Consider the following 18514-nt stretch of genomic DNA (forward strand, 5'->3'; position numbering starts at 1 on the left):
TTCTCATTTGGGCCTATTTTAATTAGCTTGAAAGCATTTTCTTGTTAGCCGCTGGTCTTGGTCACCATTGTTACAAACAAATTAAAAGTCCGGATTCTCAGAATAAGGGACCAGTGTGAAACGCTACGGTGTGATTGATGCGTTCATGCAGGGCCGCTGGGGTGACACTGACTATAATGTAACTAATATAAATCATACTGTACCCTAACTCTCAAAATAAAGAATTGGTTTGAGTAGGGCAAACTTAAATTAAACAAATTAGTTAAATGAACTTTTATGAGTTTTTTTAACTTTCTTTTTCTTTTGAGTTCACAAAACTAAAACATTTGAAGAAATCTGAATGTTTTGAGTTTTATGAACTTGTTTCTTTTAATTTAGACAAACTTAAATATAACTGAAACTGGGCTGGGATTTCTATTTCCCAGCATGCTTTGCCATGGCACTCAAAAGGAAGAGTAAATGCTAAAAATTAAATGTAATAATATTTGTGTGCAAGATTAATGTTAAGTGGGAGGTTTAGTAGTGTTTAATGCTTTGCTATGCTAATTAAGAAGAGTTTATGTTGTACAATATGTAAAACTTTGTATATTGCAGTATTCGTTCAGCAATTGTTATGCTATGCTAATGCTATCAAAGCAATAGTATTCCCAACAAGTTAGCATTTGTTGAATTAGCTAATTAAAGCTAGACAAGTTTCCTCTAATGAAAACTTTTAAGTTGAGATCATGATGATTTAAGTTAAATAAATGAATGAATGAGCTTACTCAGATATTTCAAGTTAAGAGCAATTAAAATGTCTGAGTACAAAAGAAAAAGAAAAAGTTCAGCTTACTTTGAATTTCCTAACTTAAAAATATTGATGTAACTTATTACCTCTTAGTTTTGCCAGCTAGTGCACTGTAGTGTAAATTTAAGGCATTAGGGAAAATATCATTTTATAAAATTTCTTCTGTCTTGCTAAACGTGCTACATGTTAAGATTCATTAATCTTTCTGCCTTAAATACTTTTCTTGAATATAAGTGAATTTTTCTGGCAAATGTTTTAGACTGAATGGAGTTCTCATTAAGGTGTCACTGAAATATCATTGTTTTGTCTTTTGTTTCTCCTTACATGAGACAATGATATTCAGTTAGAGTATGTTACTATATAATGTGGATTGCATATAGCTCAGATGATTTGGCCTTGGAAGAACCTTATCAGAAATATTTAAGTATAGGCTATCTCTCCAAATTTTGTTCTTCAGAGCAGAGAACTAATCATGACCACATTCACAAAACAAACGTTGTGTTGTTGTCGATTTGTTCATGGCCTCCCGGTGGTAAAGGGCTGATTATGTCTGGTTGGGTGTGATGGCCATACTAGCATCCAAGCCTGCCGATTTGATTTCCATGGTCATTTTGAATGACGGGTCACATGTCCACCTCTTCTCCCATCATGTGTTCAGGTCTCACGTTATTTAAACCAGTGAAACGGCCAAAATGAATCACTGTACAAGATGCCACGGTTAGCATGGAGTGCTGTCACTCTGATGTACCTGTTCGTTTTTCACGACGCATGTGCCTGGAACGTGTCACAAAAATGCACGGGGGACACAAAAGCGTTCCTTACGGAATTACAGAAAGAAACTCCAAGAAAATACGCAGTTTTGAGTAAGTAATAATACCAGACTTTTACTGAAGCATCACTTTTAAACCTCTACTTGAATGGGGGTCATGTTTTCTGGTTGAGCTTTGCTTTTTATTTTACTCCCAGAATCATGAACGTAATTATTGACTGACTTTGTGCTCATGGAACTCTGTTATCAGGCATTTAAATTTAACAATATTAATAATATTTAAAACATTGTTTAGAATATATTAGAGGTGTTTATATGTTAAATTTTGATTTTATGTTTAATATTTTTTTATATAATTTCATATAAAATGTTTGTATTTTTTTAAATATATAATTTTTTTTTATTATATATAAACATATACATACATACAAACATACAGTACACACACACACACACACACACACACACACACACACACACACACATATATATATATATATATATATATATATATATATATATATATATATATATATATAATATGTATTGTATTTCTATGGTATTTTTAATTTATATTTATGATGTTAATAATGTATCTTTATATAAACAAAATATTATAGAGCTATTTATTTTTCATATTATGCATCATCCTATTTAATGTTTATATTTATTATATTTATTTGAATTTTTTTCTCTTTATTTATCAATCTTTTCTTTTTTATTTTATCCATACATTATACACACACACACACACACACACACACACACACACACACACACATATATATATATATATATATATATATATATATATATATATATATATAAACATAGCATGATTTGATTGTTTTTCATTTCCTCTGTCCTGCTCCACTTGTTGTAGTGTATGATGCGTTTGGTAAGATAGGCAGTGATGTTGAGGGAGGGAACGTGAACAGACCTGGATCTCAGAGAGAGTGTCTGTCCGTGGAGGGCCCCGAGTTCAGGGGACAGTACTGCCAGGTGTTCCTCAAACAGGTACGGGTACACTCACACAAACAACATGTTCACCTCAATCCACAAAGAAAAAAAATATTTTTTAATATTGCATATTTTTTACAATAAGTGTGTTATGTATCATGCCAGTATGTGATGCAAATACTGCAATGTGATTAAACAACCCGACACTGTCTGGAATGGAGATGAAAGAGTGATCGTTGGTGATGTTTTTCTGTTGTGCAGGACAGGGTGGAGTACTTTGTAGGTGTTTGTGTTCCAGACTCTTGTACAGAATCAGACGTCCAGACGCTAGTGGTTTATGGTGAGTGAAATCATTGTGTCTGATGTACACAAAACAATTATGCCATCCTTAAAATGTATTTTTTCATTGCATTAGACAAACAGTTAGCCATGTGTAATTTATTTGAAAGCAAGATACACAAATTATAGATTTACTATGGTTCTTTATCATTTTTGTGTGGGGCATACAGTATTTACACCTGTCTACATTTGTGTGTTTGTTTCTGCAGAGGCATTTGAACAGAAACATATCTCTTTGCTTCCTTCTGTGCCTTCAATCTTGATGTCGGATTCCACATTGGGCATATTTATGACTCAATGCCTCAGTGATTCCCCCAATGTTGACCTGTCTGCTATAGTCTGCCTGTGAGTAACACACAAACACACACACGCTCACGCACACACACGTTATATACTTTATTTGATTCCACATTATAAGTCAAATAAAATTTTTTTTTGAATAATCCAACAGATTAAAACAAATCAGCACATTGTTATGGATCATACAGTTCTAAGGGTACAGGAAACATTGCCTTTTCCAAATAAACATGCTTCCTATAGTTGCTGAGATTGAACAGTACTTTACCAACTATTTGGCCCCTGTTTTATAAATCCCCCCTATGAAAAGTCCACGCCAGCCTGTGTACATGACCTAGACTACCAAACACTAACACAATAAGCTGGTATTTGTACCCAAGGTTCTCAATGGTAGATATCAATGATTGATATTTTAGAGTCTTAGAGCTGTAAGAGTCCTCCATAAACGTCAAAAGCACATGACACCTCAAATAGTGTAACTGTTTTGCCATTCTGAGAGATATTAACAATATGTGGTATATTAGCAATTCTTAAAAAAGTGTTTGCAGGTGAGTTAAACCATTCAGACTGTACAGTAGTGTGTTTAAAGATCTGCTCATCAGCCACACAGGGAATCTGAGCAGCAATGAGGTCCACAAGACCTTTGCTTGTGAGTTATGCTTAACTATAATAAATGTATAACTCGATTTTTAACACTCGAAAGTGTTGTTGGCTTGGGGAAATACATTGAAATGAAATCTTAAGTCCATCTAACGTTACTCTAAATTGTAAGGAATTTATATCTTTGATTTCATAGAGTAACACTTTACAATAAGGTTCATTTGTTGAACTGACCATGAGGAACACATTTGTTACTGTATTTGTTAATAATAATACACCTGTTTTTTTACTTGTTCATGTTATGTCACAGTCAGAGCATTAACTATTGTTAACAAATACAACTTTTGATTTTAATAATGTTTTAGTAAATGCTGAAATTAATACTAACTAAGATTAATAAATGCTGTAGAAGTGCAGTTCAGTATTAGTACAAATTTAACTAATGAAACCTTATTGTTAAGTGTTACTGATTTCATAGCTAACACTTTAATGCATAATGTTTCAAAGCAGCTTCACAGTGATAACATGAAAATAATAAAACAAATTTTGTTTCTAGAAGAAAATTGCATCATCGTCCACCCTAAGTAAGGCAGATCAATAATATTAAATCATATTTAGTAATATTATCATCATTTCCCTATTTTTGTTTGATGTGTTATGCATTCTAATTGTATCAACGTCTTTTCATAGAATGCAAAGGAAATAAAGGGAAAAAAACAAAAAAACAAAACAAGGAACTCTTCTTTTTTTCTTTTTTTTGCCCTTTTTGGTCCTTCCGCCCCTGCCCCTGAGGAGGTCTGTGCACACCACTGCAACCAAATGTGTGGGTTCAAGCTTAGAATGGGTGTTTTATTAAACAAGCACACTTGATTATGTTATTCCTAGTTTGCTCCTTTTACATAGTCATTTATTTTACTTTTTAGAAGTAGTTTTTTCATTTGACTTATGATACTTGCACATGTACGGAGCACCTAAAGGGGGAAAAAACATGAGATGGGAGGAAAAAAATATGTTTTAAAACTTTAGCTTTTCCGCAAGAAACTGCAAAACATTTGCGACAGAATGCAAAAGCATTGATGCATTTCTTTCCTCCCATCTCATATTTTTTTCCACCACCATGTCCCTTTTAGAGGCTCTGCACATGTGCCCCATTCGCTAGAGTGTTGTGTCTGTGATTTCCAGGGTGTTGCTATGCAGCTTTTTTTTTTTTTTTTACGATTGCTAGGGTGTTCTGGGTGGTTGCTTGGAAGTTATTATGCAGTTTCTAAAGCATTTTGAGACTTTTATGCAGTTGCTAGGGTGCCCCGGGCAGTTAGGGCATTGCTATGAAGTTGCTAAGATGTTTTGAGACTTTATGTGGCTGCCTGGGTTTTATGGGTGTTTGCTAGGGCATTGCAATGCAGTTACTAAGGTGTTTTTGAGACTTTAGACATTTGCTAGGTTGTTCCGGGTGGTTGCTATGACGTTGCTAGGTAGATGATAGGGTGTTCTGGGTGGTTGTTATGGAATTGCTATGCAGAGACTAAGGTGTTTTGAGACTTGATGCAGTTGTAAGGTTGTTCTGGGTGGTTGCTAGGGCATAGCTAGGTAGATGCTTGGTATTGTTGGTGATTGCTATGCAATTGCTAAGGTGTTTTGAGACTTTTTGTAGTTGTTCTGTGTGGTTGATAGGGTGTTGCTATGCAGTTGCTAAGGTGTTTTAAGAGTTCATTGGGTTGTTTGGTTGTTCTGGGTGTTTGATTGGGTGTTGGTCGTTTTGGCTGTTTGCTATGGTGTTACTTGATAAATGCTAGGTTGTTATGGGTAGTTGCTTGGGCATTGCAAGGTAAATGCTAGGTTCCAGTTGGCATGGTGTTTTTGAGACTATACAGTTGCTACGTTGATCTGGTGTTTGCTAGGGTGTTGCTAGGTAGATCATAGGGAATTCTGGGAGGTTACTAGGTACATTGCTATGCAGTTACTTAGGTGTTTTGAGACTTTTGATGCAGTTGTTCTGGGTGGTTGCTAGGCATGTTGTTCTGGGTGAATGCAAAAACATTAATATGTGTGTAAGAGTTTTTTTTTTGTGTGTGTGTCTCAGGTTTGTTTGCTGTGCATTATTGGCACTTCCTCTCATAGCTTCCATCTATGTGGCGTTAATAAAAAGGAAGAGAATGAGAGAGGTGAGGCCAGCGGTGGGTTTTGCTCAAGCCTCAAACACCAACCAATACGGCGCTGTCTTGACTAATGGCTCGGCCAATCAGAGTAAAGCATGCAGTGATGCCCCTGATGCCTCACAAAAGAGGAATCAAAATGCAGAAAATGACCAGCAGGGCAAGTACACACACAGAGACATATAGATACCCTTTTTCAGCATTTATAGCAAATGTGACTGTAGCTATTTTTCCCATTTAAATTGATTATTTTTTCACATTTCATGCCCTTTCCTCACATTATTTCCCCCTCCTCTATCCTCATATTTTCTTTTCTCAGCGGTGTTATCATGCCTTCAGGCGCTCTCTGTGCAGAACAGCAGTCAGGGGGTGCTCGCCATGGAAAGCTCTGGAAGCAGTTATTCCTCTCTGAATGGCATCCGTATCCTCAGTCTACTCTGGATCATCTCAGGCCACACCATGCAGCTCAGTGCCTGGAGTAACCTGGGTGAGAATGAGGGGGTGATATCCGTATCCATGCACTATGAATTGAGAGAAAAGTGTTATTCGTGTCTTTCACTTGATTTGTTTCCATGTAGATAATGATAAGAGGTGGAAGGACATGGTAGAGAAGAACCCTCTGTATGTCTTGGCCTTCAGTGGGCCAGTGTATCTAGCGGTTGACTCTTTTCTGCTGCTGGGGTAAGACCATCTTATCAATAGAGCGCAACAGTCAGGTTCCAGAAGTAAAAACTCCATTCATTTAATTTTTAATGATAACTTATAAACCTTTAAAGACAGGCTTACTGTGAGCTACAAGGTTGTTGATCGATGGTATTTGCTTCTGTTGAAGCCATTAGACTGCATTATATACTTTTTTGAAATTCCTATGGGAGAAATGAAAAATACTTCTGGAACCAACGCTGCTGAAGAAATGGGCTGTTGAACTGGCTCAGATGTAATGTTAGACAAAAATATGATACATTGTCAAGTTAGCCAGGAGAAATTAAAGCAATCAGGATCAAAAGCAATCTATGATCATCACAGTACTATCATTCGCCTTCACTTGTTGGCTATTCATTAAAAAAAAAATAATAATAATAATTTGGCTCTGTTTAAAATAAAGTGGCAGTCTTTAAAGGGGGGGTACAATGGTGTTTCATGTATTCAGAGTTGTTTACAGTGTTAAAGAGATGGATTCTCATGCTAAACATGGGCAAAGTTTTAAAAAAATATTTTGGACGAATAACGGAGAATTTCTATGCTGAAAATCTTACTTCCGGGTTGGTACAAGTTTCGGCTGTTTTTTTTTAGATCGTGGATCTAATGACGTAGATCAGAGTGCAACTCCTTATATGAGCATTTCTCTCGGAAAAGCTCGCCCGCGAGCACGTCGACTAGAGGAGAGCGAGACCGCGCACATCAACGCGCTTCAACAGGAAATCATCGGCAGCGCTGCATAGGATTTGTTCAAGAATGTCTCCAAAAAAGTGTGTATTTGGATGTGAGGGAAAGCTTACCGTGTTCAGTTTTCCAAAGAACCCAGTGTTACAGGAACAGTTGATGCAGTTTGTTTTTCCGGGGCAGCAACGGAGTGTAGGAAGTGCGGTTGTGTGTTCTGGTCGTTTCAGTGACGAATGTTTTATTAACAAGGCTCAGGTCGACGCTGGATTTGCAAATCGTTTGCTATTAAAACATGGAGCGGTCCCAGTGATAAAAGACTCCATTCATGTAAGTACAACTGGATCAGATTTCTGTCTTTTGCTGGAAATCAAGAACTACCGCTTGACTCTATAGCTCCGCCTCCAGGACCTCGGCTTTTTCCGGAGAGAATCGGAAAGCTGTATTTTTCTTTTCTAAATATAATAAAACTAAACACTTTTTTGAGATATTAAGGATGCACTACTACTCTATAGGTACTCAAGATTAACATGAGATTAGGTGAAACTGTGCATGTTATGTACCCTTTAAAGACACAAATAATATGCTAGTTTTAAGCCACATGACATTTAATATTCATTTATCGGTATTTAAGTGGTTTTTAAGATTCATAAACTTTGTCTAATGTTTTATGGGGTCGTTTACACTACACCATTTTCAACTAAAAATTTTGTATGTTTTGGCCGTTCATTTACACCACAATGGCGATTTGGGGGACTGAAAACACTGAAAATGATAACGTTATTGTCTCCGTATAAACTACAAAAACACAAATTTGTGAAAACCGTGACTTCATGCACAGGCATATTATGTGTTCAGTCTATAGGTGTGTAGTGTTTCTTTACACAGTGACATCGCCCACTACTGGGATGGCAGCATAATACAGCGTTTTTAGTAGCTTTTATGGATCCGTGTGTACGGGGATCGTTTTTACAACATTGTCATCTGTACATGAAAAACATTAAGGAAAAACGTTTCTGTTTTTAGTACATCGTTGTCGTGTAAACCTTAAGGCTTTTTTCATACAATTACTAGCGTGTTCTGTGTGGTTGCTGGGGCGTTGCTATGCAGTTGCTAAGATGTTTAGAGACTTTTTATGTGGCTGCTTGTGTGTTTTGAGTGGTTGCTAGGATATTGGTAAATACTAGGTTGTTCTGAGTCATTGCTAAGGTGTTGCTATGCAGTTACTAAGGTGTTAAACTTTTGTCTAACAGTTTTACAGAATTGAGAAAAGTTGTTACCATATGGCAATTCTTTAATGTATTTTCTCTATTTAATTTAATGACATCATTATTTATTTATATATGCTTGTATTTATTCATAAAAAACAGTTGTGATTTATGTTTCAGAAAAATAAATGCATTTATATTGTACAGAATTAAATGCCCCGAAGAATTGTGTACAATTGACTTTTAACAGTTAGGATAGCCAGCGGGGGATTTATGCGTAACTTACTAAATGATGCCTAATTACAAGCAACTAACCATAAACCAAACCCTATATAGAAAGTACATGTAGTTAATTAATATTACTCATTACTTATTTGTGTAATAAAGCGTAACCAAAACATTGTTTAACCATGCTGCATGACATAATCTCCAACTTAGAATAACTGGCTTATTAGTATTGACAGTGTGTTGTTTGTTTGGTTGTGTCAGTGGTCTACTGAGTGCCAAATCACTGCTAAACTCCATCCAGAGGTCAGATGACACTCTCAGCTTCAGTCTGGTGGCTCATTTCCTCTTCAAGCGGTTCAAGCGGTTAGTTTTATCTTCATAGCTTCCAGTCAAGACATATGTTAGTTCTACACCAATTTTTCCAAGTTGATTTTCTGATAATCATCTGCCTTTGGTATGTCATCTAATTCTTTCCAGTATTCAACCTCTCCACCTCTTCATCGTGTGCCTAACCATTGGACTCTTCTCCGTCGTTCAGAGAGGGGTCTTCTGGTTCATAGCAGAGGATGAGGTCTTCAGCTGTAAGAAATACTGGTGGTCAAACCTACTCCTCATCAACAACCTCTTCACCATCACAGACATTGTACGTCTGGGAACCTTTTGATTGATCTGATCACTTGTGTAATTGCAGCATATAGTTAAAAATACATGACATTATTGCAATAAAAAATAACGTCATAATTATTTTTTTAAGTGTGCACCCTGGACGTGGTATCTATCCATTGACTTCCAGTTCTATGCAACAACACCTTTTCTGATCTTCCTATACAGAATGTAAGTTCAGTCCTTTTGCCTGTATCATAAATAGAGAATTTATTACCACACTACCCTTTATATCTCACGTTAGACATGTGGGTGAATTTGATGAAAACACGTTGGGGTCATGTTTAAGGCAATATAATAAAATAATAAAGTATAAAGTAATCTAAAAAAAAAAGCTTAAATTAAATGCTTACAACAAAAAAATAGTTTATACATTTTATACAATAATACATTTTTTCCACATACTCTATCGTTCAAAGGTTTGGGGACATTACGATTTTTATTTTTATGTTTCAGAAACAAGTCTCATATGTTCACCAAGGCTGCATTTATTTGGTCAAAAATACAGTAAAACTGTAATATTGTTAAATATTACTACAATTATAAAGAACTGTTTTCTTTTTTAATATATTTTAAAATCCTTCAGAAATCATACTAATATTCTAATATTGGTTCTCATAAAACATTTCTTATTATCAGTGTTGAAAATAGTTGTGCTAATTAATATTTTTGTGGAAATTGTGATACATTTTTTTAGGATTCTTCATTGAACAGAAAGTTCAAAATAAGATATACAAATATTGTATATTGTATCAAAATAATTGATTTGAAACCGAAATCTTTTGTGACATTATAAATGTCTTTGCTGTCACTTTTGATCAGTTTAACGCATCCTTGGTGATTAACAGTATTATTTTTCAAAAGCTTGAGATGATGAATATGATTTCAAATGAAAGTAAAGAGAATGCAATGCAAAATAATTCTTAATAGTTCTAAACTATCTATTTCTCATTTCTTTCTTTGCGGTAAAATATGAAATGTTCTCGACAGGTTTTGTGAGATTCACCCATGTAAAGGCTGCCAGTTGTTTCCAGGTCATAATCAACATCTCTTGCTTATTTACAGAAACAAAAGTGTGCTTGTCGTTGTGTCGTCGGTTCTCCTAATGCTCTCCAGTGTAACAGGAGCCCTGATCACCGGTTTCCTGCAACTCCCTGTGCACCAACCAACCACACTGTAAGAGATCCTTTTTTTTTATTGCATCACTAAGAAAACACTCCCAATGAGACGAAATCACACAGGCAAAGCAGGCATTTCTAAAACACTGATTATGGACTCTGCTGCCAATGCAATACAGTCAGTTTTAATACCAAGAGTCTGGTCTTTGTTCCCTTAAGGGATAGTTCACCCAAAAATTTCCCAATTACTCTCTCTCATGTTTATCAAACCTGTAAGACTTTCATCTTCGAAACACAAATGAAGATATTTTATATGAAATCTGAGAGATTTCTGTTCCTCCATTGACAGCCTACGCAACTACCACTTTGACGCTTCAAAAAGTTCATAAAGAGATCGTAAAACTAATCCATATGAATTGAGCGGTTTAGTCAACATTTTCTGAAAAGACTCCATCGATTTATAAGATGAACAGATTAAATTTAGACTTATATTCGCATATAAACATTGATCAGCGAACATAAACAGAAGCTCAACTAAACCTACTTGACATACGAGAATAAACCTCACTGTTTTTTTTCTGAAGCTCAAACGTGCTACGTAACACGAGAATGAACCAAGCGAACATGCTTGAGCTTACATTTAAACATTTAAATGTAATTCATTTGATATTCTGTACTGGTTGACTTGTTTTCAGGGCCTACGAAAGCTATTTTCAGTATTACTACAACAAACCCTACACTAGATATGGACCATATCTTCTGGGCATTCTTGCTGGAATATACATGACAACCAAGAAAGAAAGACTTATAAAACAACAGGCAATGTGTTTAATACTTTTTACTTAGTCACAGTATTCGTTTTTACATCAAAAATGAGTTTTCAGTCACTTAACGGATCATTTTTGTTATGTGACAGTGGCAGGTAGTCATAGGTTGGCTCTTCTCCCTGTCAATCATGGCCGTGTTAGTGGGATTGGCCTATGTGCTGAGAGAAGTCCCGCCCTATCCGTCCCTTCCCCATGCTGTTTATCAGGGGATACACCGCTCGCTCTGGGCCCTGGCTCTGGTCTGGATCATCCTGGCCTGTGAAGAAGGACATGGGGGTAACAAGAAGAGCTTTGAAAACTCAAATTGAAGTAAAAAATTATAATTAAGGCATAACGTACAGTCAGCTAATCATTATTGCAAAAAGCAAACCATAACAGTAATGGATTTGTTCATTTCTGTGGTAAAGAGTAGCTGATAGTACATCTTCAAACATTGATTTGAATTGAAATTAAATGAAAGAGACTACAGTACATAGCGATATGAGGCATGAAACCAGCTGTGTAATAATAACAAATCATTTTAATAAGCACCTTTCAACCTTAATTAGAGGGGTGGTGTGGCGCAATGGATAAGACACCTGCCTTTGGTGTGAGAGACCCGGGTTCGAATCCACTGTGAGACACCAATGTGTCCCTGAGCAAGACACTTAACCCCTAGTTGCTCCAGAGGCGTGCGACCTCTGACATATATAGCAATTGTAAGTCGCTTTGGATAAAAGCGTCAGCTAAATGAATAAATGTAAATGTTAATTAATTAACTGCCAACCAAATAAAAATGCATGTAAGTGGTGTCTGTTAAAACATACCTAAATATGTATCTCTCTGCACAGGGTTTGTGGATAAAATTCTGTCTTTAGGCCTGTGGGCTCCCCTGTCTAACATCAGCTTTGCCTGTTATCTGATCCACCCCATTATTATTATACTGTACAATGGCAAACAAGAGACAACCATGCACTACACAGACTTCAACTTTGTAAGTATTCTCTTCAAATAAATGCAAATGAGAGCATGCAGGACAGTTAATAATAAAATCATGATGTCAATATATATATATATATATACACATTAATGAAGGTTAACACATTGTCATGTTAACTAATGTGGTTAACTAATGTTAACAAATGAAACCTTATAGTAAAGTGTTACATTTTTTTAAAGGGGCTATATGTAGAATTCAATAACCCCTTGTTATTAGTGACACCGGTGGCCGTTAAATGAACTGCATCCAGCAACTTATTGCTCGTGCTCGCACTCTTGGCCAAAACAGTGACTGAACGTGATTCACCAGCATCATTTCGACAGATGAGCTTAATTAAATCAGACTGTTATGATAGTTTCCTTTTTATTTTCCCATGCTAACCGTCTCGAGTCCTTCACTTAAAAATCACTTAAAAGTCAACAGGCTTTCATTGACAACCTAGGAAGTCGGGGAAGGTCTTGTGTTTTTATGTTTCATTACAAGCTGTTCCCACATTGGCAATAAAAAAGCTATTAATAGCCAACATGAAAATGATTACATAAAGCCCCTTTAATGTTTTTGAAAGATGTCTCTTCTGCTCACCAAGGCTGCATTTATGTGATAAAAAATACTGTCAAAACAGTAATATTGTGAAATATCATTACAATTTAAAATAACCGATTTCTATTTTAAAATGCAATTTATTCCTGTGACGGCAAGGCTGAATTTTCAGCATATTACTTCTGACTTCAATGTCTCATGATCCTTCAGAAATCATTTTAGTATGCTGATTTGCTGCTCCATAAACGTTTGATTAAAATGATGTTCTGCTTGATGTTTTGGGAGAAACTGTGATAAAAAACAAATCTTCAGGATTCTTTGATGAATAGAAAGTTCAAAAGAAATTGGTTTGGAATGGTAATCTTTTGCAGCACTGTAGGCTAAATGTCTTTACTGTCACTTTTGATCAAGTCATATCATGGTGAACTGTGCATTCTCTTTCCGGATGCCATTTTTAATTAGCATTTTGTCTTCTTTTCTCTCGTTTTCTGTCCTCAGTTCTACCTGTTTCTGGGTCACCTGCTGTTGACAGTCTCTATAGGTTACGTATTAACTGTGCTAATAGAAAAGCCGTATCTCTTCCTGTCGAAACGATAAGTCCTGCTTCATTCCCTCAAAACTGGAAGGTGAAGAGAAGATTAGCATATATTTAAGAGAAAAGAGAAGATTTAATTATAGTATATTTTTTCTTTTATTACCCTTGTACCTCATTTCATTCTGTGAAAGCTGTAGATTACGGTTTATGAACAGTGTTAGAGAGCTTTGCTGTTGTTATTTGAATGCATAAAATAAATGATAGCCTATATTGATGTACAGAATTAATAGAATTGAAAAGTTCAGTGTTATAGTGTATGTTGTCATATAGTGGCAATTTTTTTTTATAATGCAAGACTCACAGAGAGTAAACATTTACTTTGATGGCACTATGGTATAATGATGACATCAGATGTTATCAGCATTAAATATTACAAAAGCCATTTTTTTAAGGTACTTTTTTGTATGTATATTATACAGGAAATGTCTCCTCTGCATAATGGAATGATGTCATGCATGAAATGAGCTGATGTCATGCATGACAAACACGAGTACCTCAAGTGTGAGAAACTCAAGACATTAAAACTCTGACCAGACGTCAGCATTTGAAGTGCAGTTTGGGTGACCAGTGACCACATCTTAATAGCAGGAAGTGAAAGATGATTCATGTAACAATCCATCATTGTAAATAAAAAAATAACAAATCAGCCCATTAGTCACTGTAGAAAAGAAATCTTGCAAGACAAAATACTGCATAGCATGCTGTTACCCACCTGAGTGCCTGCTGTAATCTGGTAAGCAACAACATCTGAATCACATGAAGACAATCAACATCAAGTGGTCAATCAACTCTTCAAGAGGATGGCAATTACTGTAGCTATTTCACAACTTAGAAATTACAGAACTACTTTAAAACTTCATGCAACTCATTTAGACTTTTGTGTAACAAGTTCAAACTCAAATTAACCTATTGCAATAACCCTAACTTAACACTAGCTACTTACTGCACAGTATAGCCTACTGCGTAGTACAATTTAAAAAAAAAAAAGCAAGTGAAGAGTAAACCTCAATTCACTGAACGTTTTTAATCTAATTAATGTTTCCAAAATTGTGTTGAAACGTTTAAAAAAAAATTGCATTGCATTGTGGGATACAGTATTTCAGTTGGTATGCTTCATGTTTTTTTTAGTATGCACTGTTTGTTGCTAAACGTACCCAGATGACATTAGCTACTACTTCCTTGAAGTGTGAATTACATACAGTTCGAACAACCGCTCGATCCAAAGAATCAGACTTTCCAAAGTTAAAAGGTACTTGAAAGGTAATTTGAGACTTTTGATGATTATATATGACATTTCTACAGTCAGTGAAGGTTTATTCATGTTAGTAGCCTAGTTGGGGGGGGAAAAGTGTCTGACGCCTGACATCCATCTTTAAAAGAGTTAATCTTTTTGTTTAGAACACCACGTTTACATTTAATAGTTTTTATTCGACGATGTGCTTAGTCTTTTCAAGAAAAAAAAAAACATTCCGTTTTAAGGTTATAATATAATGTAAAAATGTACATGATAATTAACATGTCTACAGCGCCACCTTGTGGATACAATGAGAAACATCATCAGGATCGCTTACCACTTTTGGTCATGAGCATAACATGACTCCAACACTGAAGTATGCTTTACTGGCACTGTACTTATGACGTCAGTCTTAATCGTTTGCTATTTGAGAGCTGTGAGGTTGTTTTAGCAGGTGGTCTTATCCACCAAAAGTTATAAATGCACTGCATGGTGACTTTATTTGTCAGAATGTTGATGGATGCTTCTTAGATCAGTCTTCCCATTGAGTTCCGTGAATGAATTAACACATGACAAATTCAAATCAAAGTCATTTAGCCCCTTTGTCCTGACATTTTTTTCATTAAAGAGTGCCTTTTATTGGGTCAGCTGGAGCATAGTCCTGAGAATGAAGTCAAAGGCTGTCCCACTTTCTGTTTTCTGCACCTCTCGGCCTCCTTTAACACCCCACCGTGCATACAGTGATTCATATGGTGCAGCAAGATGCCCTGTGCAACAACACATACTAGTGAAGTTATATTTAACTGACTTTAGAAAGCTGACACTCTGGACGTTTTCCATATCTCCACTCAAGAATGCTTCAGGTTCTGTGCCAGAACAGGACTAGATCTTTAAGCATGTGTCTGGATTGGGAATAACAACACAATTAAACACTTAACAAGCTTATTTACGTGACTGATGAACTGATTGCACAGAGATTTGTGATTTAAGACTTAGAGGACATGGGTCATGCTGTATTTTATACATGATTTTTTATTTAAAACATTTTTTCAACTGGGCTTATATGATCTCACAAACACAACACATAGGCTTACACTATTGTTTGGGGTCAGTATTTTTTAATGTTTTTGGAAGAAGTCTCATGTTCACCAAGGCACATATTATTGAGATATAATTTATTCCTGTTATGGTAAAAATGAATTTTCAGCATCATTAGCAGTCGCAATTATTCTAATATACTTATTTGCTCAAGAAACATTTTTATATTATTACGAATTTTGAAAACAGTTGCACTGCTTAATATTTTTTTATGAAAACCGTGAGACATTTTCTTTGATGAACAGTATGTTCAAAAAGCATTTATTTTTTGTAACAACATAAAAGACTTTACTCACTTTTGATCAATGAAAATTGTTAATAAACTAACTGTGTAAATATGAAACGCATCCATGAATTAAGAGATTAATAAATCAGATTTACAATTTAATTTAATTGATAATCGTAAGTTGGTTTACTAATATTTATTCTCTGTGATCCAGAATCCAGACAGTATTGAATGAATGCTGAAAAATAAAAATGACTAAAGCTGTATTGTATTTTTTCAGCATTCTCAAAATGATAATGTGAGATTAACCTTCATTTAATACAAATTTCAAGGCTATTCACTTACTGTAATACATCAACACAAGCTCTGTGCAATCTGTTCTCAAAATTGTTTAACAAGCATGTGTCTGAAGTGCTTTGAGTGTGTTGTGATACTCTGTTCTTTGATAAGAATACAAGAGCCCGACATCATACTACATGGTGATCATTACAATATACATATATATATATAGTGGTGGACAAAAGATTTTTTAATGTTTTAAAAGAAGTCTCTTCTGCTCACCAAGGCTTCATTTATTTGATCCAAAATACAGCAAAAACAGTACTATTGTGAACTATTTGTACAATTTAAAATCACTGTTTTCTATTTGAATATATTTTAAAATGCAGTTTATTTCTGTGTTGGTAAAGCTGAATTTTCAGTATCATTACTCCAGTCTTCAGTGTCACATGATCCTTCAGAAATCATTCTAATATGGTGATTTGATGATCAAGAAACATTTATTATTATTATCAATGTTGAAAACAATTGTTTACAATTTTTTTTCAGGATTATTTGATGAATAGAAAGTTCAAAAGAACAGTATTTATCTGAAATAGCATTTCAGTAACATTATCACTACCGTTTAAATGTTTGCGGTCAGTAAGAGTTTATTTTTATTTTATTTTTTTTAAAGAAATTAATAATTTTACTCAGCAAGGATGCATTAAATTGATCAAAAGTGACAGTATAGACATTTATTATGTTGCAAAAAGCAACATTTTGGCCACCACTGTATACATGCATATATGATAATGTATCAGTACCCATACTAAGTTTCAAAGTACCATGTTTTTTCCATCAGTATACCATGCTGTCGTCAGAAAACAGTTTTATATGACCTATAACATTCTATTTTGAAGTGACTGCGAAGACATTGCGGCCTCCAAGAAAACAAATTAAAGATGTCCAAGTCCTCATATCAGTGTTTATGAGTGTGTGCGTGCGTGCGTGTGTGTTTCCCTTACGAAAAGTTTATTCAAGTGTGCTATTAGTATACTTCTTTTAAACTAAAAATAAGAAAGAATAATTTGTCTACTTATTATATAGGCTACTTCTCAGAAATATATACTTTATATGTAGCCTAGGCCTACTTCTCAGAGATATAGCCTACTTAAAATTGCACTTAAGTACAGCTACTTGACTTATACTGACAGAAAGATCTAAGTATATTTGGCCTACTTCGAGATATAGCCTACTTTAAAGTATAATTAAGTATTATACTTGGCTGGTAGTTGTGTTTAATCTTTTGATTGAGTAGCCTATTAAATACTTTTTTCACAGAGTTTTGCATAATGTCTTATAAACTTACATTGTTTGAAAATATTGATTTATAAAGAAAACTTATTCTGAGTATCTGAATTTTTGTGTAGGCTTGTGTAGGTATACACTTTATTTATATAGGCTAATAAAAGCGGGGCGATTTAGTCCCAAGCAGTATTGAAATAGTACACTTACAAGTTTACTACTAGTAGGCTACACTGACATTAGTATACTTATACTTACTTACTTAAAATATACTTGAACATTGCTTAAGTATACTTCATTATACTTCTAGGCAGTTGTTAATCTGCCTGACCCGGATCTGCCCAGCAACTGTTCAGACACACATACTAACACACACTCAAAACATCAACATGGCTTGTTAAACAAACAGGAATGGCCATGCTGAGTTTAAGCCTGTCCACACCTCTTCCTGTATACAATACAATGCTGTCAGTGACCGGCTCATAAATTTATCAGAAAATAATACATCACACACACATGATGTAACATGAATGATGTAACAGTCTGTTGTGTGTTTTATTACAGTGTCAAAACCCGGGACTGTATGCCGTCAACCTCTAGATGAGCTATGTGCTATGAGTTGTTTCTCCTCTGTACTAAAGGTGAGAAGTAATGTCTCTTTCTGTTAAAAAAAGTGACCGTTCCAGTAATTGTAATGATAACAATGTGAAAGGAATATTTGTGTATCTATTTTTTCATTTAAAAATGACCCATCAATAAAAACATTAAATGCTGAACCCATTTTTGCACAACACCACATATCTATTTTTACAGAAAGATATGTTGTGATGTTTTGTGTAATGTAATGCCACTCCTCTGCTCGACTGTTTATGAGAGACGTCTGCATTTATAGACGTGTGTGTGTGTGTGTTTGTGTTTGTTTTAAGAGGTGTCCAAGTGAGGCTCAA

At 35.1% G+C, this 18514-nt stretch overlaps 1 protein-coding gene and 1 long non-coding RNA gene across 2 annotated transcripts; one reads left to right on the top strand and one right to left on the bottom strand.

The window, feature by feature from the left end:
• The first annotated feature begins 1313 nt into the window (after positions 1–1313).
• On the top strand, positions 1314–13902 carry oacyl (O-acyltransferase like). The gene is made up of 16 exons (XM_079846777.1): positions 1314–1650; positions 2440–2573; positions 2778–2856; positions 3065–3200; positions 5833–6065; positions 6225–6392; positions 6484–6586; positions 8983–9084; positions 9199–9364; positions 9476–9555; positions 10450–10560; positions 11198–11321; positions 11419–11605; positions 12160–12302; positions 13347–13474; positions 13863–13902. The coding sequence occupies exons 1-15, from the start codon at positions 1497–1499 to the stop codon at positions 13443–13445; spliced, it is 2019 nt and encodes a 672-aa protein (XP_079702903.1). The 5' UTR covers positions 1314–1496; the 3' UTR covers positions 13446–13474; positions 13863–13902.
• On the bottom strand, positions 11486–14336 carry LOC307144418. The gene is made up of 3 exons (XR_013818740.1): positions 14156–14336; positions 13938–14020; positions 11486–11585 (listed from the first exon to the last, which is right to left on the bottom strand). It is a non-coding gene; the product is annotated as an uncharacterized lncRNA (long non-coding RNA).
• Between the last annotated feature and the right edge of the window lie 4178 nt (positions 14337–18514).

Source organism: Squalius cephalus (assembly GCF_949319135.1).
Source record: "Squalius cephalus genome assembly, chromosome: 17".
In the NCBI taxonomy this organism is placed as follows: Eukaryota; Metazoa; Chordata; class Actinopteri; order Cypriniformes; family Leuciscidae; genus Squalius; species Squalius cephalus.

Coding starts and splice junctions, on each gene's coding strand:
- oacyl (XM_079846777.1), top strand. CDS start 1,497: ATGCCACGGTTAGCATGGAGTGCTGTCACTCTGATGTACCTGTTCGTT. Junction 9,085..9,198: donor CTCTTCAAGCGGTTCAAGCG/GTTAGTTTTATC, acceptor AATTCTTTCCAG/TATTCAACCTCTCCACCTCT. Junction 11,322..11,418: donor AAAGACTTATAAAACAACAG/GCAATGTGTTTA, acceptor GTTATGTGACAG/TGGCAGGTAGTCATAGGTTG.